Below are 22803 nucleotides of genomic sequence, written 5' to 3'. Positions count from 1 at the left end.
AGGGTGCGTTTTTAGTGTCAGTATTCACATGACAACTTGGGGTTACTAAAAGCAATTAACCTTAATGGTCTGTTTGGCTTGTGGTTCTAGTGTGGTGGTTTCATCCTTCTGTTTTTAATGAAGCCCAGATGCACGCATTGCTCACGCTGAACTTTGTCCTCTCTTCTGGGCTTCGTATTTGTTATTAATTGGGCTAAATCACCAAGGTGGGAATGTTCTTAGAAATGTCTTAGCCTTATGAGAGGAATGACTTAAGCCCAAAGAATCTCACTTTCCTTGAAGTACCCTATGTGGTACTCTCTCAGTTCCCCACTCTAAATGAGACTCTTCTCTGAGGAGCACTGGTGATGCTATCTGGTATGGCTGCAGGATTGATTCAGCCCAGGTGTCCTGCTTCTCTGCAGGTGGGTCTGAAATCTCACCTGGTTATGAATGCTTTGATAGTTACTGAGAAGGGAGGTTGCAGACCCTTTGGAACAGTGCCACGAGGTACAAGCCTTTGCTAGTAATTGTATGCTGCAATGATAAAAATCCATCTTTAGGATACAAAGGCAATCATGAAAATTTAATGTTGTGTTAACTCAGTAATCAGCTTTTACTGATTTGGCTTGTCCAAGTTTCCCTACCTTGTTGCTGCTACTGATTCCTGTTACTGCTATTTCTTTGAAATTCTTCTTTTGCAGGCTGCCACCTACGGCTGTGGAGAGAAGGAACGCGCTGGACACTTGTCTCCTGAAACCAGCATTTGAATCTTTACTGGGGTGAGTATTATGTGGGAAGTAGAGGGAAAAAGAAAGTCTGTGCTGATTGAGGTAGAAATGAGCTATGTACGTATTCTGGCCTATTTCACATTTTGATTTACCTTGAAAAGTACAGCTTTTTCATTGTTACTCTTCCTGGTTGTGGCAACACAAATTGTTTAGCTTGCCACTGATCAGCATCTGAGCAATACCACACAACTAGATCAAAATGCTGGTGTTTGTAGTGAGTAAATAAATACTTCCTGTTCAGATATTCTAGCTAGTAACAGTGAAGCTATTTTAATGATTGAAATACAAGCCGTAGGTTCCCTCAGGTCCATGTTTTTGATGTAAAAAGGTCTTCATATCCAAGACTGAAACTCAGTCATTCTGTTATTAAAAATCTGCACTTTAAAGCGTTTTTGATAGTTAAGTATTTCTGTAGCAGCGAGGAATCAGAGAGGTTTTGAAAATTTCTTCTATTTATTTGGAAAATGGAGAATGAAATGTGCGAAAATTCATCTAATCTTTAATGATACAAGATTCTTCCCCTTCAGTGGAGTTTTAATGAAATTTGAGTTTATTCATGCTTTTGTTCCTTTAATAGTATTGTTGAATTGTGTGTAGGTGTTCTCCGTTTTAGTACACTCGTAGAAAGCTTCCTTTGTAAAGAAGTCATCATATGAAAAAAGGAAGAGCTTTAACCCAAAACGAAGGAGGTGTTTGGTCACAAAAGTGCATCCAAGAGGTTTGTGAGGAAATAATAGGAGGTTTTGTTATTAGAAGCACAAGTCTTAAATGAGAGGTCAAGAAAGTACCACGGGACCAGAAGCAGACAGGCTATATTGTTGGCTTTGTGTTTTGCCTGAGCAGACATTGAGTGTCATCCTGGGGAAGCTTGGGAAGATATTTAGACCCAAGTCCTGGCTGAGAGAGTCTTAAAGCTCTAAGCAAAGACACCATTGCTTTTTTTGCTGTACAAGAAAACATGGCTTTGATTAGGTGCTATTATTATTTTAAAGAACATGGAACAATCTTAAGTTTTTTCTATTCAAAACAGTCCTGTGGTCTTTGAGTTTTAATTAGCTGCCTGGCCCAGTGAAGTTGTCCTAGCTCCCTCCTTACTTCCCCCAACGTGGCTAGGCTGTCTCTATGTCAGGCTCAGCAGGATAGCTCTGGTGCTGAGCAAGGGGGGCAGGGATGGACTTGGATGTGCAGCAAGAAAAAAGATGCAGAGCTAGAACAGAATCTCATGCATATTTCCACAACATCTTTACAGAGATAGTTTGTGTGAGCTGAAGAGCTCATCTGTGCACTTTGGTAATAGCCTGGGGAGGTTGCAAGGATTTTTAACCTGGCAGAATTATTTATTGGACAGGAACCAGAGCTAGAAGAGGTAGAATTAAGAATCTCTTCGCAGTAGATGCATTATTTATTTATTATGTCTAAGCTTACCAGCTGCTTCTGAACAGCAAGGCAAGTTACTACATTTAATACGGGTGTTCAGTGCATGTGGTCTCAACGTTAGCTGGTCTTGCTTAGTTAACCTATGGCCCAGTTCTCGGTGTGTGGGCTGTGGTATTTTGTTGGGCTTTTGGTTTTTTGTTTTTTTTTTCTTTTTACTGTTGGTATCTTCTGAATACATAGAGCTTAGTGCTTTGTAAAGCTGAAATGGAGGTTTTTTTTAACAGCTATTAATATTCTTCACAGAGAAACAAGTCATGTGCTAGCTGTGGGTATTTATGATAAACACTAGGCTCTCTTGCTGTGACTATACTGTGTTAACACTTTAATATTAGACTTGGTATTCAAGATCACTCCAGTAAGCCATTTCAGTGAGTGTGTGACAAACTCCAAGGTAAAGCCAAGGGCATGATGGCATGTGACAGGATTGGGTCTACTGTTCATTTATTTGACTTGACTTGGCAGGTATGGTAACATGAGTGTCTCCCTAAGAGAGCCCTTGTCTGTGGTTGCTGTCTTTTGAAGAAATGACCCGTTCTTTCTGTCTTGATGCTTATAGAGTATGATGCCATCATACTCTAGTTTGTAGGAGGAATGTGCTTTTGAGGCAGTCCTCCTTGTGATCCCCATGTGCCACTCTTCTCATCACAGGGTGACCCTGGCACATGTGGTCTGGGCTCCTTTCGGATATCTGGCTAAGCCAGGAGATGCACTGCAGGAGCACAGCTGCCATGCTGCAGCTGCTAAGGAGTGTTCAGTCTGCAGCACCCTACTGGAGTTAGCCTAGCACAAAAAACAAACTGAGATGTGTAGAATGTGAATGCGAGAACTTCATACTTTTTCCTGTATGGGTATACCTCTGTTGCTGCAGAGTACTCACTAATGTGAACACAGCCTCTTGTTTGGAATGGGAATGTATCTCAAGCTGAAGTCTTCAGGAGATGGTATTTTCAAATTAAAACACCTTGTTTCAAATCCAATTCTGTAAAATGCAGTTTATAATAATAACTTAATTTTCCTTGCCTCTGTTACATACTTTCCAGACCTGAAGCTATTCATTGTCTTTCTGGGTTACATGTTCTCTTAAGCATGTTCTTACATTTTAAGCTTTCAATCATGTGTTTTTAATGACTCTATAACTTGCAGTAGCAGAGAAAGTGAGAGTATCCTTTTATTTCACGCTTTACCTGTATTTCCCAATACAAAATCTTTCCCTTTTGTCACCTGCTTTCTTTCCCTGTGTTCATGAGTTTTCTTCTTTTAAAAATTGATAATACTTGCAGTAGGATGAAGAAAGCTTTTTTTTTTTTTAAAGAAATTGCATGAATTGCTGGCTAATTGAAATACATAATCTGGATTTTTGAAACTTTTTCCCTTTCATTAGTGTTGACAAAATATACCCGTTCCTGTGTGCTAATGATTTTATCAGAGTGGCGGAGTTCCACGGGAGTGATAAGTTTGAACTACCTTATGGAATAAAGAGAGCAGGTTTGTGTTATCCATGTACCTTGTTTTTAAACAGAAATACCTAAATGGCTTGTAAAGCCACAGAATCTCAGGCTCTGGTCTTTCCTGTTCACCAATGCAAATCCTTTTGGGGGTATTTAGCAGTGACTCAACGGTTTCATATAGTCCCTCTGATCTGGCACCCTCCTGTTTTTAACAAATAAATCACCATGTTGGGGTTGCCCCTCTTAACAGAGAAGCTCCAAAAAGGTGGAGGTGAGGAAGAATGGAGCTTATTCAGCTTCTTTTCATTTGTGTGTGGACTGAAGTGCTAAAGATATTTAGCTAGCACCTTACTAGGCAAAGTATTAGCTGGGTAAATATGATGGGGTTTGATCAACCCACTTAAGCTGCTCAGGGTCAAGAGCCCTACTGAGGCAGAAGTCCCCAGGTTGGGGCAGTTGTATCATCATATTTTCCCTTTTACTGGACTAGCTTCTACCACCAGGGGAGGTGTCACTGTGGCTGCAAGGGGTATTCCTGCCATTGCACAGCTGCTGTGCCTGTGTGTACTTGCTCATGTCTGCTACCTGTGTTGTAAACATAGTAAACAGAGGCAGAGACCCTAAGGGGCTTAGTCATCCTTTTGGAAAGGGTTGTAAGTCTCAAATCCCGTAGTTTTTAATACTGAACTGTGTACCTTCCTAGTACTGTGCAGATCTGGGCTTTAGGCTCTGTTTGCCCTACCTCAGTATAAAGAGGATGATGTGTTTTTCTGCATCTCTGGGGCTGCAGTGAGAAAAAGTATGTTTGGGAACAAGCTGAAGCCCCTTCTCAGTTTGAGGCACATTGAGTGTCCAGCAGGTGCCTGCCCACCGTGAGAGAGCTGGGAAAGTGCCTCTCCCCAGCTTTGCCAGTGGGCACAGGCTGGATTGATGTCTTCTCCCAAGATACCTAATGCTCTTACTGTCTCTGGCTGTGCATCCCCTCTTGGCTGCTTCTGTTCCAGCTGAAGTTGGGTAGACAAAAAAACATAGTCAACTGGAATGCAGGACTTGGAAATTCTTCCAATTGTTTACTGTTAGAGTTTTATTTTTTATTTTTATTTTTTTTTATACAAATCCCCTGCTATTTTCCAACAGGGGAACGTTGGGAAAGAAAAAGCTTCCTGGAGAGGAGCTCTTACAAACCCAATTTTCTTTGGCATCATTGAGTGACCTGTGGCCCTAAATGACAAGTATTCTTATTTTGAGTTTTTTATGCACAGTGTGTAAAAACTGCTGTATCTGAAAATGCTGTAGTCAGGGTGGCAGGCTTATTTTTGTATCAAAAAGCATTGAACATTTTCATTAACCTTCTTCATATTTGCTTTCTAGAGCAATTCTTTCGTTTAGCCCTTTCAAGACTGCAGAACTGTGGACTTTTCAATGAAGATGACAGGTGAGATGGTTTATTTGATACTGTTTCTGTTAATTGCATTTTAAATATTAAATATCTGAAAAGTAATTAGTAATGTTATCCTGCAATTGCTCTAATTAGCCAAGATGCAGATCTGATTGCCACTGTCAAGCAGTATCTGATATCTGTAACTCATCCCAAGATTTAAGTAAGTTTGGTTTTATACATACATAGCACTAGCAGTCAAGAATAATTCTTCTGTGAGAGAACTTGAACTTACAGATTTCTTTTTATAAGTGTATTGGGAGTTTGCTAACAAATGCAGTTCCATCTTCCTGTAGTATCCTTCCATGCTGCAGGAAAGTGAAACCACCCCTGAAAAGTTCAATGTGATGTCCTTTTTCAGAATCATTATTAGTGTAAGCTAGATAATTTTTGAGATAAGCATATGCAGACCAGTGACCGTTTCTAAGCAAAAGAAATCTTATGCATAGCCCTATTCCGCTGCATTTGCTGGCGTGCTGCATGCCCTTGTTTGTATGTGTGCTCAGCTTCCTTTTCCTGTGAATAAGGGAGACCTAAGCAGCCAGGAAAGGCTCTTCTGGCCTTTTGGGAGTAACCAGGGTGTGGCATAGTTTGGAGCATGCCTTAGGTAACTCCCTTCCTATGTATATTGCACTGTTTAAATCTCTTGATTAGAATTTACTTCTGCCCATTTTTTTTGTTTAGTTTTGGAGGGTTTTGTGTGTGTGTGATTGTTGGGGTTTATTTTGGTTTGGGGTTTTGTTTTATTTTGCTGGAGGTAGTATACTAAAGTTGGAAAGTATAATGAAATCATGTGTTTACCAAGTGATGCAAATCACTTCTTAGGTTTGCAGTCTAGCAAACAGGCTGACAACCTGCCCTATGTCACATTAATGTGAGAATTCTTAATAGAGTTGAATGCGTATAATGCTGTGCTTGGCTGTATTTTGGGGATTTTTTTAAATCAAGGAGATCAAATGGAAGATTATTGCTTCAAGCCAAATGGTAGGATCACATTTTAATTAACTTGGGTGGAATATGAGCAAAATAATTGTTTTTAATACCCAGTTTTCCTTTTATATGCTTTTCTTTACCTACTGTAGTCCTTTCTTCCAGTGTGTTTAGTGTCTATTTCTAGGATGTTCAGGTTTACTCTTGGGGGTGGGGAAAGGGGAAAAAAACCCAGCATAAGACTGATGTGGACCTGTTAAAACACATCCAGAGGAGGGCCCTGAAGATCATCAGTGGGCTGAAGCACCTCTCCTATGAAGACAGAGAGACTTGGGCTTGTTCAGCTTGGAGAAGAGAAGGCTCAGGGGAGACCTTAGAGCAGCTTCCAGTAACTTATGAGGGCCTGCAAGAAATCTGGAGAAGGATTTCTTATGAGGGCATGTAGGGATTGGACAAGGGGTAATGGCTTTAAACTGAAAGAGGGGAGATTTAGTTAGATATTAGGAAGAACTCCTTTACTATGAGGGTGGTGAGACACTGGAACAGGTTGCCCAGAGAAGCAGAGATGCTGTGGCTGGCCCATCCATGGAAGTGTTCAAGGCGAGGTTGGACACAGGAGCTTGTAGCAACCTCGTCTAGTGAAAGGTGTCCCTGCCCGTGGCAGGGGGGTTGGAACTAGGTGATCTTTAAGGACCCTTCTAACCCAAACTGTTCTATCAGGAGTACAATAATTGGGGAAATCTATACAGAATTGGCTGATAAAGGCTACTATTTTTTTCTGGAGATTGAAAGAGAATGCCAAATGCTGTATTATAAATTTCCCGATATCACAAGTTCAACACTGTAATCATTTTGGCTGTTGTGATGCCTGCAGTACAGCATAGTACCTTTTAAATGGAAATGTTTGTCCTCAAAAGTAAGGTAATTGGTATAATGAATGTAGGTTCTCTGAGATATAGATATGTTTCATGGGTCATGAAGTATGCTTCATTTTAATAAAAGTAATATAGTTCAGTAGTACTGAAGCAAAATGAGAACTATTACTATTTAATAGGCAGTAGTATAAACAAAAATATGATGAATTCAATGATTTATTCTTTCTAGATCTATCAGGTTTTGTGCATAGCACTGTTAGGGCATGAACTGCAGTAGTAAGGAAGAGCTTTTATACATACACATTTATCTGAGATACAGTGACTTTTAGATGTGAAACACTTTGGGAATTAATCCTAACAACCTTCTCTGGTAATACAGAATTATTGGGCAACTCTGCAATGCTGCTGCCTAATTCAGCCTTCCTGGCAGAATGCGAAATGAATTTCCCTATGAGCATTTCCTGGGGGAACCTGCTGTGAAGTGTTTTAACAAATATTAGGTTATATGAGCACCTAATCTATGGTTTGCTGTATACATAGCTGTATTTCTGTGCAGCTTAGGTAAAACTATACATAGTGTGAGCTATAAAGGATTTCTTTCCAAACAGTGCCATTTTCCAAACTTAGGTGTTCTCACTGTGTAAAGATCTAGTTCTCTAAAACTCTCTGGAAGTGAACAGTGTCACTGACTTCAGTGGAATAGCCTGTAGGAAAAGGGTTTCCAGGCTAAGGGTATATCCACAAAGTAACCTCTGAACACTGACTCCTCTGCTTTCCTCAGGATTACTTGCTGGGCACTCTTAGGACTTCTGGTCAACAGCAGTGAACTCTTACAAATGCATTTACACAATTCTGAGTCAAGAAAATGTGACCTCTGCATCTTCCTTTTACCAAATAACCTCAGAGGCAATAATTTGCATTCCCCAACTGACTACGGGGGGTGTGTACTAAAGAAGCTGAGGTTGAGATCATCTTTTTCCTTTTTGAGAGAAACAGTATTTCAGTGGAATGTGCAAGATGCAAACCTGCTGACCCTTAAACATTTCCATTTAACATTTATTTTTTTCCATAGACTAGGAAAATATTTATTTTAGTATTTTACCACATAAACAATATATGTAAAGCAATGCCTGGCTTTCAGGTTAAGATGCTCTTTTGTATACTATGTGAATAGGGCAATAGTTCAATAGTTTGAGTGACTAATGGGATTGCATTCAGATGTTGGAGATGAGTTACCATGTGATTGCATCAGGGTCCATTTATACTCATAAGTAGATCTTGAACACCTAAATGCAATCCCTTAGCAATTGCTGTAGCTGAGGTTTTACTGTTTTTCACTTTCATCAGTATTGTGCTGGTGGTTGTAAGCTAGACCTCCAGACATGTCAGTCTGCTACATTTCACTTGTAGCACACCTGATGTTGTTTAAGGACATACGAATTTATTTCTCCTCTTGCCAATTTATTGATTTGGAGAAAGAGTGAGTGTTATTCACGCTTTAGGGTGAATGGAGTTTTTTTAATAAAAAAAAAAAGAAAAAGGAAACTGTGTAAGTAGGGTTGGTAAAGTATCTGGGAGTAACAGTCTGACAGTAAGTACAGGTCAGTTTATTTAACTTAAGTATCTTTGAATGCAGTCCAGCCTGACTACATATTCTTTATCTCAATTTAATATGTCAGTTTTCTGTGATATTATATTCAATTTTCTTATGCTAGCATAAACCATTTCCCTTCCTGCTTATCGTTGTCGGTGAAATCTGTGTTACTGTGGACCCAGACTTACGATTGTAACTGAGTACACTTGAATACAGAGAAAGGGGGCAAAGGAGAGAATACAGCTCAGCAATAGCGCATTTGTGCCAGACTTCCTGTTTGAGTTGGCCTATGTGGACTTCCTGAGCTTGACAGAGATTAAAAGCTGGTCTTTCTAATTTGTTTGACTGTATTTATGATTGTATTCATGTACAATTCATCAGGAATACTTGATCTGCTCGTTAACTTTATACACTTGAAAAGTTTGTGTACTGATGTTAGATGCTTTATGGGTTATCTGCAGGCAGCCAATAATTTTATTTTTGAGTGTTGTGTTATTAAGGGCACTGGACTTTGAAAGCATAATCAAACTTCAAATTCTGAATCAAATTCGATTTCCCATCCAAGCAGTACTAGTCAGCTGAGGTGGGTTGACCTTGGCTGGATGCTAAATGCTCACCAAAGCCACTACCACAAGGTAAGGACAGTGGGAGATCACTCACCAATCACATCACTGGCAAAACAGACTAAATTTTGGGGAAAAAAGTGTATCATTTATTACCAATCAAGTCTGAATAAGATAATGACAGATAAAACCAAATATTGAAACACCTTACACACATCCCTTCTTCCTGGGCTTAACTCATGAATTCTCTACCTCCCCAACCCCAGCAGCAGCAGCAAGGGGACAGGGAATGGGGGCTGCTGTCAGTACATCACACGTTATCTCTGCTGCTCCTTCCTCCTCAGGGGAGGACTCCTCACACTCTTCCCCGGCTCCAGCACAGGGTCCCTCCCACAGGAGACAGTTCTGCATGAACTTCTCCAACACGAGTCCTTCCCACGGGCTGCAGTTCTTCACGAACTGCTTCAGTGTGGGGTCAGTCCTTCAAGAGCAGACTGATCCAGTGTGGATCCCTTTGGGGTCACCAGTCCTGCCAGCAAACCTGCTCTGGTGTGGGCTCCTCTCTCCACAGGTCCAGTGCCTTACCCTCCTCACAGTAAAGAACTTCTTCCTTACATCTAACCTGAGCTTGCTTCCTTACATCTAACCTTGTTCTAAGTTTAAACCCATTACCTCTTGTCCTATTGCCACAGTCCTTGATGAAGAGTCCCTTTCTGGCATCTGAACATTAATGTAACAGGTTTTCACCGCTCTGATTTCCAAGGTACTGAGTCACATAGACTTGTGGTATTAGCTGGAAATCTTTTTATGAATGTTTGGCTTCTGCTAAGCTGCAGAAACACTAGAGACAGGTGTGCCAGGTTTTTCCATGTCACCCCACCCTAAGAGCTGTGTTTAGCAGCACTATTTAAATATGTATTTACATGTATATATAAATTTTTAGAGGCAACTCCCTCTGCTGATGTGGCTCTGGAGCAGCAGGTGAGAAGGTGCCATCCCAGCATTTCTTTTGAAATGCAGTGCCTTTTATCTCTGGCATTTATTCACATTTCACCTTTCCTGTAAGCTTCAGGTTTTCAGCATTACTATGAGGCTCAGTTTTCCCATAGCCTACATGCAGTACAGCGTAACTGCATTAACTCTGTAGGAGACACAGGGAACTGCTTTGTACATTGAGGTGTTGGTCAGTCTTGGCTGGAACAAGCTATTTTCACTGATGTTGAACAATACTCTCAGCTGAAAAAACAAGTTGTACTGTCTGAGGAGGAACATATTAATTAGTCTTCATAAAGTGACACACTGGGCATTTAATACAGATTATAGTATTTGGGGGATAGTTGTGGGGTGCCCTATGGTAAGAAAAGATCCTTTTGCTTGCTTGAAGAACTGTGGGAGTGGGATGTTGGGAGATAGCTCATTCCCAGTAAGCTGTGAGCCTGTTTTGTGTCTGAAGAAAGTACCAAATTTTTCATTTTGCCATTGTTCCTGCTGCAGCCAAAATGCTCTAAATGAAGAAGCAGTTTTAGAACGAAAAATGATGTCCTTGTCCTGTAAGAAGGAGTTTGCAGTCTAATACATTTGATGTAAACCTTCCTGAAAGAGGCGTAATCTCTGGAGTAAAAAACCAGCAAGCCTGTCTGTGCATTTTCTCTTTATTTTAAGCAAAGCACACATTTTACTAGCATTAAAATAAGACAGTAGGGAGTGAAAAATACACTTAGAAAATGAGGGAGAACTTAGGGAGTCTTACCTTTAGAATCTATTTTTGTAAGTTTATGCTTTTCATAATAGCTTTTTGGGGTGCTTTTGAACTCTACACTCTAAATTTGAAAGGAATAGCTATTCTGGTTGCATGTAGTGTAAGATCTAACTTGAAGCTCATGGTGTTTTATGTACTTAATGTGTCTAATTTGAATCTAGTCGTATGAGAATGCAACTTTTAATTAAGTATATCCTTCTTAAGTCATGACAGCATGCACTTAGTACATGCTTAGGCAGCACTTTCAAGTAGAGGGAGAAAAATCAGTATTTGAATGGCTATCATGTGTGTCATTGGGCTAAAGTTTTCCACATGTACAATTCAGAGGCATGGAAGGTAAATTGTGAACATAAATCTTACTGCTTTAGCTTGTGTTAGAGATCTTTAGACTTGTGATGTTGTCAGTATTGCAGAAGCACATTAATTTGAGCTGTTTTTTTCAGACATACTCTGTCCTGGTTGGTATACCTTCAGACTGGGACAAGTTTGAAGCACTGTGGAAGATAATTTATCTAACGGCCATTACCCGTATCACCAACTGGGTTAGATATCTTAAACAGCAAACCACTAGAAGAAGAACATGTATAAAACTGGTTTTACTTCAGAGAAGCCAATTCCCAAGTTTGGCAGTTCCTGAAATAATGCAACTGCATTTATTTTTTTGAAAGCCGCCTTAGTATATGATAAAGGATAGAGAGTACTCTGTAAAGGCCAAGGAGTGTAAAAGATACAGGATTTCCACTAGTAAAAAAGCCAGCTAAATGCAAATATCTCATGAAAAGCAACATGAAGCAAAGGAAGTCATGCATATTAAAAGCTCTGTTTGTTCCACAGCATTGCCTGTCACCGCTGTGTTGTGGTCGGTAATGGAGGAGTACTTCGAAATAAGACATTAGGGGAGAAAATTGACTCATATGACGTGATAATCAGGTAAATGGTATCTCCTTTTCATTTTGTGTGCATGCAAAGAATTAACAAACTTTTGCTTTAGAGTTCAGTTACTATATAAGTGCAAATGTATAAACCTTACTGATTTATTTGTCCTGTCACAGCCTTCATTTAAAAAAAATTAGGAAAAAATGGATCAGTGTTTTATTACCCAAGTTGACTGATACAGGGGAGGAGAGATCACTGGGTGGTAGGTCTGACTCATGTACAGAAATACAGAGGTATCCCTGATGCTGCCATGAGGGATAGGTCCAAGCACTTGGCCCTCACTGTAAGCAGCATCCTGGTCAGCCCTGCCTCTGACCTTCCATATCACACGTCTTACCCCTGTGCTGGTTTGTGCATTGCTTGGCGTGAATTAAACGTTTGTGCATGGAGGATGATGTTGATGTCTGCCCATTTTTCTCAAGCATGTTAGTTCACATTAGAAGTTTATAAGATGCTTTGACAGACCAGAGGATGCTGTGCTCTGAAGAAGACTGGGTTAGGCTAGGGAAACTGGGGAACTGCTTAGAGAGGAACAGGCGAGAAAAGGGCAGGAAAAAAGGTCAAATGCCAAGCAAACTGAAAATGCAGTATTTGGCTAATTATAACAATTTCCTGCACATTAAGAAAAAGAGAAATCAGTTTCTGCTTTGCAAGGACTGAGATTGTAACTGGTTAAACAGCCCTTTTGCCTTTAGTTGGTCAGGTAGTGTACCGAAGCCCTCTTTTGCTAAAATCTGAGCTGCCATTTCAGTTTGTCTGCTTCATGCTTCAACACTGTGTTCTTGTTTTTGTGGCTTTGCCATCAGTCCTAATGCTCATTTTCGTAGTCATGTTACACTCGTCAGGCATTACCATAAAAAATCTCTATACAAAGCCTGGGGTTTGACATGCATTTGAAAACACACTGATAAGGTGGAAATGAATACATGGAATTCTTCACTTGAAGCTCCTCTTATAAAGCTCAGACTCCAGGTAATGTCCCTCTTCTTAGGAAGCTTCACTTGCCTGCCAGCTTTGTGCTTCGCAAATAAAACCTGCCTTGCATTTATTTTCTCTGTAGTATGATGATGCATGGAAGCTCCAGAGATTATTTTAAAGCTATTTCAAGTATTTGGGCTCCTCAGTGGTCTGTCTGTTGACTACTGTTACACATTTAAAAACATATCTAAATTCAAAACTGCTTCAGAAATACAGTACTCATTTACTTACTGTGAAGGAACAAAGAGGTCATGTTTGCATTCTGTATTTCATGATGACTTCTGATAAAACTTTGAAATACTCCCTTGTCTGCATACCTTGTTTTACAAACATTTGTTTCTAAGCAGCATGCCTCTAATGCTGAGAAGTCAGTCACATTGGCAAGGGACTACTTGGATTCTCCAAAGAATACTCAACACACCTACCAAGCAGAAACTGCAAGGCGGAGGCTTAAATGGAGCCGCTCTGACCCACCTGCTCACTGCTTATTAATCTGCTGTATCCCAAAGCAGTGGCAGCTGTGCAAGTAATATTTAAAAAAGAAAAAAAACAACAGAGACCTAACACCCCAAACCCCTCAAGCAAACAAAAAAGGCAGACATAAAGCTGTGTCAGCATCAGGTATGCAGTCATAATCCCTGTTCTTGTATGCTGAGGATAGTGAAGAATATTAAAACATTCTTCAGTTGCCTCCTGTATGACTCGGATCATCTAGTAGTGTGAATGGAGTAATTGGTAATTCTCCAAGCCAGATGCTCTCTTTGGTCTTCTCTAGTTTCTGTGTTTGAGCCAAATCAGAAGGCTGTCTGCTCAAGTGACACGTGATAAGCAATTGTGTGATTGTGTTCTAAACAATCTTGGCCAAGTTCCCATACGTGCTTGATCCCTCTGAGTTAGAGGGTGAGTGTACCTGATAATTGCTCATCTACCATGTAATGTAATAACGAAATGCTGGCCAATAAACCCTCCTGTACCGGGACATACTGTCTTTCTGACAGACTAACGTGTGCGCCAGACAGTGCACAGTAAGGTTTGTGGGTAGGGTGGTCATTGCCATCTCTCTGCCTGTCCTTTGCAGAATGAATAATGGCCCTGTTATAGGGTATGAAGATGACGTTGGGAGGAGGACGACTTTCCGCCTTTCTTACCCGGAATCCATCTTCTCAGATCCGATCCACTACGACCCTAATACGACTGTTGTTCTCATTGTCTTCAAACCACGTGACTTGAAGTGGCTTTGGGAGATACTGGGTGGTCAGAAAGTAGTGAGTTTAATTATTACAGTATCACAGTATCACAGTATGTTAGAGATTGGAAGGGACCTCAAAAGATCATCTAGTCCAATCCCCCTGCCGGAGCAGGAACACCTAGATAAGGTTACACAGGAACGTGTCCAGGTGGGCTTTGAATGTCTCCAAAGAAGGAGATTCCACAACCTCCCTGGGCAGCCTGTTCCAGTGTTCCATCACCCTCACTGAGAAGAAGTTTCTTCTCAGGTTTAAGTGGAACCTCTTGTGTTCCAATTTATACCCATTTCCCCTTGTCCTTTCATTGTTTGCCACTGAGAAGAGCCTGGCTCCATCCTCGTGACACTCCCCCTTTATATATTTATATACACTAATAAGGTCACCCCTCAATCTCCTCTTCTCCAAACTATAGAGACCCAGCTCCCTCAGCCTCTCCTCATAAGGGAGATGCTCCACTCCCTTAATCATCTTAGTTGCCCTGCGCTGGACTCTCTCCAGCAGGTCCCTGTCCTTCTTAAACTGAGGGGCCCAGAACTGGACACAATATTCCAGATGAGGTCTCACCAGGGCTGAGTAGAGGGGAAGGAGAACCTCTCTCGACCTACTAACCACCCCCCTTCTAATACAGCCCAGGATGCCATTGGCCTTCTTGGCCACAAGGGCACAGTGTCGGCTCATGGTCATCCTGTCGTCCACCAGGACCCCCAGGTCCCTCTCCCCTACACTGCTCTCTAACAGGTCGTTATTCATGCACTTTGCTTCAGCGTGCCACACACCTCTCATTTAAAATACCTGTTTTGCTTTGAACTTTAGTCCTCCTAGCTGGGGGGAGCACTGGATCTCCTAGTTGGTCTACTCAGTTATCCGTTTCCCATAAATGTTTCTGGCCTCTTTCTCACAACACGTATTTCAATCATAGATTGGTTTGTGTTGGAAGGGACCTTAAGGATCATCCAGTTCCAACCCCCCTGTCATGGGCAGGGACACCTTCCACTAGAGACCAGGTTGCTCCAAGCCTGTCCAGCCTGACCTTGAACAATATAGCTGATCAGCATACTTGATCAGAACAATATAGTTGAACAAATATTTAATCAGTTCCTCATTCAACAGCACTTTTCCTCTTTGAGATAACTTTTTATCCTCTTCCTAGCACTGTTTCATATTCTGGCATGCCATGTTCCAGCCATTTCCCAGATTATTTTATCCTGCACACTTGGTGGAATTGCAGAATAATGTTGGAAGGGACCTCTCTTTGGAGGTCTTTAGTGCAAAACCTTGTTGAAAGAAAGGAAGGCCAAGTTCAAAGCCATGCCAGGCTCTCAGGGCATGCTCCAGGTAAATTTTGAGTATTTCCAAGGATATTTCTGCAACCTCTGTTTCAGTGGTGCAGTGCCTTCACATGAAAGAATTTCTCGTCTTTTCACTGTGTGCATCTGAAAAGAGTCTGATGCTCTTTTTGTAAACCCTGACCAAATAGTTAAGATGGGCTGAACAAACACAGCTTTCTCAGACCCTGTTGTTTTCCCTGCTCTCTGGCCCCTTGGCCATTTTAGTGGCCTTCTGCTGAGCTTGCCTATGTTTGACACTTGCACAAAAGGGGAGAACCCAAAACAGCATTTGTGAGATCTCGGAAAAGCACAATGCAAAGTGCTTGAAAATGATAACATCTGTCTACATATCCTTATGCTCTTACTAATGTGGCCAAGCACACAATGAGCATTTACTGCCTCCAGGGCATACAGCTGGTCCATCAGGGACCTCTCTGCAAAGCTGTTTTCCAGGCAGCTGGCCCCAGTCTCTGGTGCTGCAGTGGGTTATCCTATTGCAGGAGTACAATTTGAACGTCTTTGCTGAACTTTGGGAGGTTCAGCACTCCTTCTTCAGCCTCCTGCCCTTGGATTTTATTCTGGTTAGAGTTGCTAAAAAACCAAAATCAACCAGTTATAGCTGTTGAAAATGGGTATTTGCTTACCTGTTACAGAGTGCTAAAGGCTTTTGGAAGAAACCGGCTCTGAACATGATATACAAATCTAGTCAAATCAGGATTCTTGATCCCAGCATCACCAGAAAAACAGCTTATGAATGGCTTCGTTTCCCAACAAGGTTTCCCAAGAAGGAGGTAGGGTTTTTAATTCTGTGCCTTTCAGTTTCGTGCAACCAAATGTATACTCAGAGGTAATTTTCTCTTTATTATAGTGGACTATGTTAGAACATCTTTTAGGTTCACATTGCAGTAGTTTGCATTTAGAATGGTGCTTAGAAAAGATGGAAAAATGGAATCCAGAAAGACTGGGTAGCCTTGTACACCCATTCTGTAATTGGTATTAAATGAGACTGCTTTTGCAGACAGACATAATGCCTTTTACATAATTGGGAAAACTAGACAGGTATTGGAACATGGCAGATCTAGAGAGCCTCTAGAAATATTAAGGAGTCTTGAAATATTAAATGCAAGGTGTTACATGTTTGTTTTTCCTTAAAAACAAAACCAAAACAACAAAATTGAAAAAAAAAAAAACAAACCCAAACTGCACAAAACAGCACACAAACCCCCCCCAAATCCCAGCAGAAACAAAACACCATAAAAGCCCCACACCCAACTTATAGTAATTCTAACACTGCTGCAGTTTCCCACTGCTGGGGGTGTGTAAGGACTGGGAGCATACAGGATATTCCAGCCCTGCGCTAATGACATGTGTCTAGCAGCATTTGTGTGCTTACTGATTTGGTGCCAAGCATTGTAATGAGTTAACTGGCAATTTGCACACAAAAACTGTCAATTTATGCCTGAGGAGTGTTTCTGATGAAAGGTAAGGCTTCAAGCTGCAGACCTCTCTTAGCAGTCAGGACTGACCACATGCTGTGTAGCACAAATACGGTTCCCTGGGGTCACATCGTTGCACAGAGCTGCCTCATCAGGATCAGCACTGACATGTGCAGAAACATTTGACAGGCTGTCACTGTACAGTGTCTGCCACAACTTCTTCTGGTTTAAACTTTCTAATATTTGAGGGAGTTGAGGGTCTTTTGCTTTGGGGAGGTTTTGTGCCCTTTGTTTTTGTTTGTTTGTTCTTTTTGTGTGGGGTTTTTTTTGTTGGTTTTTTTTTTTTTTAAATCTTTGTAAAATTCTGGTTTTTTGAGCCTACCAGTGGCTTTTTCCTTCCCTTGTTAACGCTCAAAACTGGAATACCTTGTTTGACTGCGTGCTTGCTGGGGATCCATGGCATTTCAGCTCTTCAGCCAAGAGTGGGAAGAAAGCAGCATAGTAGTTGGGTGCCTGACTGTCTCTTAAAGTGCCATAGAACATTTATGGCCTCCATGGCTTCAGAAATTTCTCCTCTCTCAGTGGGAGTAAAAGTGAGACAGTACTGTTGCTGAGCTACTAATGTTTGTGGTGTCCTGGAGCTAGTATGGAGGCACAGGACCCTCAGTTGCTTGCATAGCATACATGCTGTTTGCTCTTCTCTAGCTCCCTGGGCACTCCTGCCCAGAGCTAGGTAGAGCACATCCATGCTTGGAGCCCCCTTCTGCTACCTCTACATTGCACTTGCTCTATCCCAGGCATTTGGTAGCAGCAGATGTCCCCAGTGACAGCAAATGGTCAAGATCAGGCATACTTTTTCTTCCATCTCGGGAGCTGGCTGTCGCAGGAACCTGCACATCTGTAGTTGCTCACTTAAGCTGCAGGTCGTGCCTCAGGGGTTCCCGTTGTCAGGGTGGACTTCTGCAGGACCCATTTAGGAGCTTTCTGTCCAGTAGCTTGTCCCTGGGGAGTGCTGGTGCTGCCTTTCCTGTCCTGCACTTCAGCTCCCTCTGCCTGCAGGAGATGTGGAAGATCACTACTGCTGTCTGCCTTTTGCATTAAGCCAACCTCATGTTCCCTGAGTGGCACTTACGCATAGTCCAGCAAGCATTTCTGTTTCTTTGTTAGGAGCTGTGGTGGTGTTAGCAGACCTGGGAGAACAACTGCAAAATCAGGTGTGCTGCTCCAGTAGAGTCAGAAAGTGTTGCAGAGTCATTCCAAGGCTGTGCTTATCCCCATTAAATATGAACAAGTTTAATTACAAGCCAAGGATATCTGGATATTGCTAGGACGCCAGCATGATAATACATTTTAATAGTGTTGCTTATTTTATTCTTTTGAGATGAACTTTATGATAGCTAAAGTTAAACAGCTAGTTGCAACCTGTGGAATTCCTGTTATTTCCAAATGGCACTAATCCTGACATGTCACATTCCTGCCATCATTTTTGAGTTTTGTTTAGTATGGACATTGCAACAGAGTCACCACTAAATTGATGGTATTGGGCCCTGAGGACAAAAGGTTATTTTGCTAACTGGCAGGAGCCCTAGACAGTAGTGTGCATTTTAAGTTGATGTTATTTCTGGAGTGCTCCAAGAGTTGTATAATGGTACCAAAAAATCTACATAAAAGTTGATAGTTCAGTTCTGTGACTTTAAATAGGCTTACAGAATTGATATTAGTAGCCTTTTCTTGGGGCTCTTTCATCTTACAATACAGAAAAATATTCTGTATCATCAAGTGCATCTGCCTTCTCTCTGTACAAAGCTGTCTCATGCTGGTTTGTCAGCTTTGTTTTCAGAAGCAAATTAACTGAACCTTGGGTAGGAGTTCAGAAAAGCACATGATTTTGCACTCAGTTTGAGATTTGATTGCAGATACTGAGAGTGTGCAGCTCATTTGGTCTCTGAGAAAATTGTTATTTTAGCAAAGGACATCAGTGCTTGAAAGTTTCATCCATTTCTGGGGATGCTTTCCCCCCCCCTCAGCTTTTGTTAGACCGGCATCCCCTTAGCATGTTGGTCTAATGAAAGAGTTCACCTCTGCAAGCCTTGCCTCATTTTTACTACCCCAGATCAAGTTAGCCACTGCTGCTGCTAAAACAGTCATGATATACTTGATTACAAGACAGCACAGATGGTTGCAATGAGTTGCTCCATGCTCTTGTAAGAAATGTTTATTTTCAGTTAGATGCTCATAATTTTCCACTTAAATCCTGTTTCTGAGCTGCTGTTGATATTTTAAATTGCATTTACTTCTGAGCTATCTCGCTGTAGGGAGAAATAAGCGATTTCATCTAAAGTTTCTTATTAATGGAGCTAGTGGGGGGAGGTCTAAAGCTGTGGTCTTCTGGAATTTTTTCTTTGAGAAAGTTCAAATGCAGTGAAATTTATGTAGCAGTAGCTTTCATGCTTTCTTAGGTTGGTGCCATGTCATGTTCTGTTCATCTGGATCTCCATTATCTAGAAACTTCTGAACACATATGCTAACCCTGTGAAATCTGATGGGGTGAAATGGTCTCCAGTACATTGAAGCTTGACCAGTTTCCTGCTCCAAGCTGCGCAGAGCAATGGGGAGACTTCTCTGATGCCTGCGTGAAGGGAAGGGCTACAGAATGGGCTCAGCCCTCACTAGAAACGGAGAATCCCAGGAAAGGCCAGTATGGCAACACCTCAGTCATGGAACACCTGCAGGCAGTACCTTACTCCTTAGGAGACACAAGTGGATCAAACTACAAACCCAACCATCTGTAGAAGAGCGAGGCTGTCTGATTTTTGCTGTCTTTATTCTTGCTGTTCCCATCAAGCTGCTGGTTATTTATGTATGTGTGCTTTTTGTGTTTCCTTTTAGAAACCCAAGCATCCAACAACGGGGCTAATTGCCATTACGCTGGCATTTCACATATGCCATGAAGTTCACCTGGCAGGCTTCAAGTATGACTTCACTGACAGAAACAGTTCTTTGCACTACTACGGCAATGACACAATGTCTCAAATGATGCAGGTAACAAACGATTGTTTATGTTAAGAGAAATACAGCTGGTAACAGGGGAAGTCAATTCAGTAGATAAAAGCGTGGACTCCAGGTCCACGGGCCTCCTGTTTGATGCTGGGTCAGCTGCTCATGGGTTATCACTGCTTGAATCTCTTAATCTCTACTTTTGTTTCTGAAAAATATGGATAATGGTATTTGTGTCCCTTGTGCTCCGCTGTATTCTGCAATGTCTGCATGAGATAAGACCATTTGTATGTTCTCTTTGCTTTGCGGTGTTATCCTTTGGCTACACAGCTCTTGTTCATAAAAGTGTATTAGCTAGCACTGTCAGAACATGAATAGTGTTGTTTCTATTTGCATTCTCTTTTTCCTTGGCACCTACTTGCACAATTTGTCACAGATGCCAAAATTCTTTAAAAAAAGAAATAAAAGCAAAGGGAAACTGAAGGAGTTAAGACCTACACACTTGCAGGTAGGAAAAGAACTGAATTTCAGAAATGGAAAGCAGAAAAGTTAAGCAGCTCTTAGAGGGAGGTAGGAAGAGGAGCTGCTTCCTGGAGGGGGAAGCCACAGCTCACTAGGAGAGGAGCAGCAGGAGGCTGGCAGACATCTGTGGTGCCTTCTCCTCCCTCCTGCTTTGCTATGGTCATGCCTCTGTTTCCTTTTATGTCTCTGCTCTTGTCTTCAGTTCTGCACTATGAGCAACTCCATCTCAGCCCTTTACCTCAATTTCACCAGTTTTCCATGTGGATATGGCTCAGTGTGTATGGGCGCCATTTTCTCTCATCCTCCCTTTCCTGGAGAGGAAGGACAGGGACAATGCTCGTAGGAGCCTCTTGTGTCTCTCTGGACTGCTGCTCTGACAGTGAACTTGCTTCATTTTGAGGCACTTTTTTGCAATGTGCACCAAGCTTGGCTAAGGTCGATCATTAGTTGAATAGACATCTATAAGCTTCCTCAGATCTTGAAACTTTAAAAAATAAATAACTAAACCAAAACCTGGTCATTAATTCTTTAGTGGAATTGAGTTGCAAATATTGTATGTGTACAATCTTTTATGCAGTATTTGTATTCATTTTAATTTACTGGATTCAGTGTCTGAGATTGTCAGTAAACTGACTTCCCTTGTGCTGTCCTCCCCCAGCCTCAGAGGTCTCTGTGTATCCAGGACCTGGGTACAACACAGAAGATGGGTTGGTTTTGGCTTGTTGAAGCTGATTGGCGGCATGCATCTGATTTCCAGATGCCTGATGTGTGCTTTTCGAGAACCTTCACTGAGCTTTGAGAATTAATCATTTTTTCACCACTTGTGTCATAAATGTGGTTATGCAGCTGTTCCCTCTCAGCACAGGGAGGAGTTGGGAGAGGTAGCAATGGAAGGTCTTCTCTGAGACCACATCTCACCCATTCTTGCCACTGAAGGATCTTCCTATTTGGTTTTTGTTCTAATGGAAAATCTAATGTAGTTTTGAACAAAAGTCCCTCACCTGTTTTCTTGGAAGACTATGCTGCAGCTTTGCTGAGAAGCCTTTTCCCCAGAGCTTTCCTACTCTTAGATCTTCCAAGTACCACAGGTAATTAAAAGGAAAGAACAACAGAGTGACGCTTCTGATAATAGTTTGAATTTAACTTTTTATTATTTCCTTTCATCTCTTTAGAATGAATACCACAACATCAATGCTGAACAGAAATTTTTGAAGAAGCTTATAGACAAGAACTTTGTGGTCAATTTGACGTGAGAGCTGAGTGGAACATATGAAGAGCAATCACTATTTTCAAGATTTAAAAAAAATATATTTTTTTGTATGACATTTTTATTTTTTAAGTGCAGCATAACTGTTTACTGTTTAAAAGACACACAGAAACCTCACTAAGGCAGAATCTTCTTCTAAACCCATGGGGTAAAAGACTCTATTGCAAACAGTTAACTGAATTTCTGTGAAGCTGTCTAATAATGGGGAAACCATGAAACTTTCATCTGAAGGTATCAGGGATATATAAAAATGTGATGCATATCACTTATTTATCAGCAAGAACTCTTTACAAACAGTTACTTCTCTGGAATACTTTTGTTTCTGATGTTGTCCTCCAAGAGTTACCGTGTCAAAACTAAAAAAAAAACCCACCAGTGTTTAATTAGTAGATGGATGTAAAGTCTTGAATGTCTCTCCTGTAGTATGAAAACGGCTGTAAAGCGATGCCTATAAGTCCTTACTGTGTGTCTGGGAGAAGGGGGAACACACAGAGTGTGCAGGTTTTGGTCTGCCCTACTCCTGAGGATGGGTCGTCCCTCTTCAGCAAAGAAGCCACAGATTTTGCACTGGCCATCATCTCTGAACAGCGGTCTGCCTTTGCCAAAGATGGAAACCCTTCAGCCCCATTCATGGACGTGTTCGTATCGACAGTGTTTGTGGTGTAACCAGTTTAGGGAAAATCATACTCCCCACCTTGAACATCCAGTAAATTTTGCAGTTTGTGACTTGGAAAAGAGGGCGTATGAAGACTGAAGAGTTGTCCTAACAGCTTCCCCAAGACTACAGTGGAAATGTGAGCTGGGATACAGATGTTCATGCCTGAGTTTAAATTTGGAGCCAATGCTTGTTGGATTCCTAGATCTCTAGGACAGGATCTTTTGTATTTCCTGTTTGCTTCCCAAGAATCAAGGTGTATTTTTCCAGGCTAGAACAGTCTCCTTTCTCAGATGCTGTAGTGTGCTTCCACCTTTGAAATGCATCAATTTGAGCAATGAATGTTTCTATTTTTTTAATAGAGTGTGCTTGGGAATACCAAGATGTGCCTCAGCTGAATTATCACTTGGCTTCTGTTTACCTGTCCTGTCTTGACATTTAGGTTTAAAGGATGTGGCTGAACTAAATCATTTAGTGGTTTTTAATTGAAACATGTGATAGGACGTTTGTTTCCTGTACTGGTTTGTCTCAGACAAGCCAGCTGAATGAGTCAAATCTGCCTGGAAATGCCCTTGACAGCTGTCAAAGCAGAACAAGCAATGCATTGTTCCAGTTCTCTCAAA

At 41.4% G+C, this 22803-nt stretch overlaps 1 protein-coding gene across 5 annotated transcripts in view; it reads left to right on the top strand.

Moving 5' to 3' along the window:
• Positions 1–22803, top strand: part of ST3GAL6 (ST3 beta-galactoside alpha-2,3-sialyltransferase 6) — a 46036-nt gene extending 23233 nt beyond the window's left edge. For 3 of the 5 annotated variants that reach the window (XM_061366596.1, XM_061366595.1, XM_061366599.1), the window contains 8 exons: positions 684–761; positions 3589–3692; positions 5027–5090; positions 11649–11744; positions 13807–13993; positions 15957–16094; positions 19629–19781; positions 21431–22803. In XM_061366596.1, coding sequence (XP_061222580.1) covers positions 684–761; positions 3589–3692; positions 5027–5090; positions 11649–11744; positions 13807–13993; positions 15957–16094; positions 19629–19781; positions 21431–21511 — 901 coding nt within the window. In that variant the 3' untranslated portion in view covers positions 21512–22803. The remainder of the gene's footprint in view (positions 1–683; positions 762–3588; positions 3693–5026; positions 5091–11648; positions 11745–13806; positions 13994–15956; positions 16095–19628; positions 19782–21430) is intronic. The other 2 variants (XM_061366597.1, XM_061366598.1) reach the window with 2 other exon arrangements.

Source organism: Neopsephotus bourkii, unplaced genomic scaffold (genome assembly GCF_033783945.1).
Source record: "Neopsephotus bourkii isolate Nb327-2 ecotype Australia unplaced genomic scaffold, CSIRO-AGI_Nbou_v1 NB_1350, whole genome shotgun sequence".
Lineage (NCBI taxonomy): Eukaryota > Metazoa > Chordata > Aves > Psittaciformes > Psittacidae > Neopsephotus > Neopsephotus bourkii.
The sequence above is the reverse complement of the archived record's forward strand: the minus strand, read 5'-3'. Positions and strand labels throughout refer to the sequence as shown.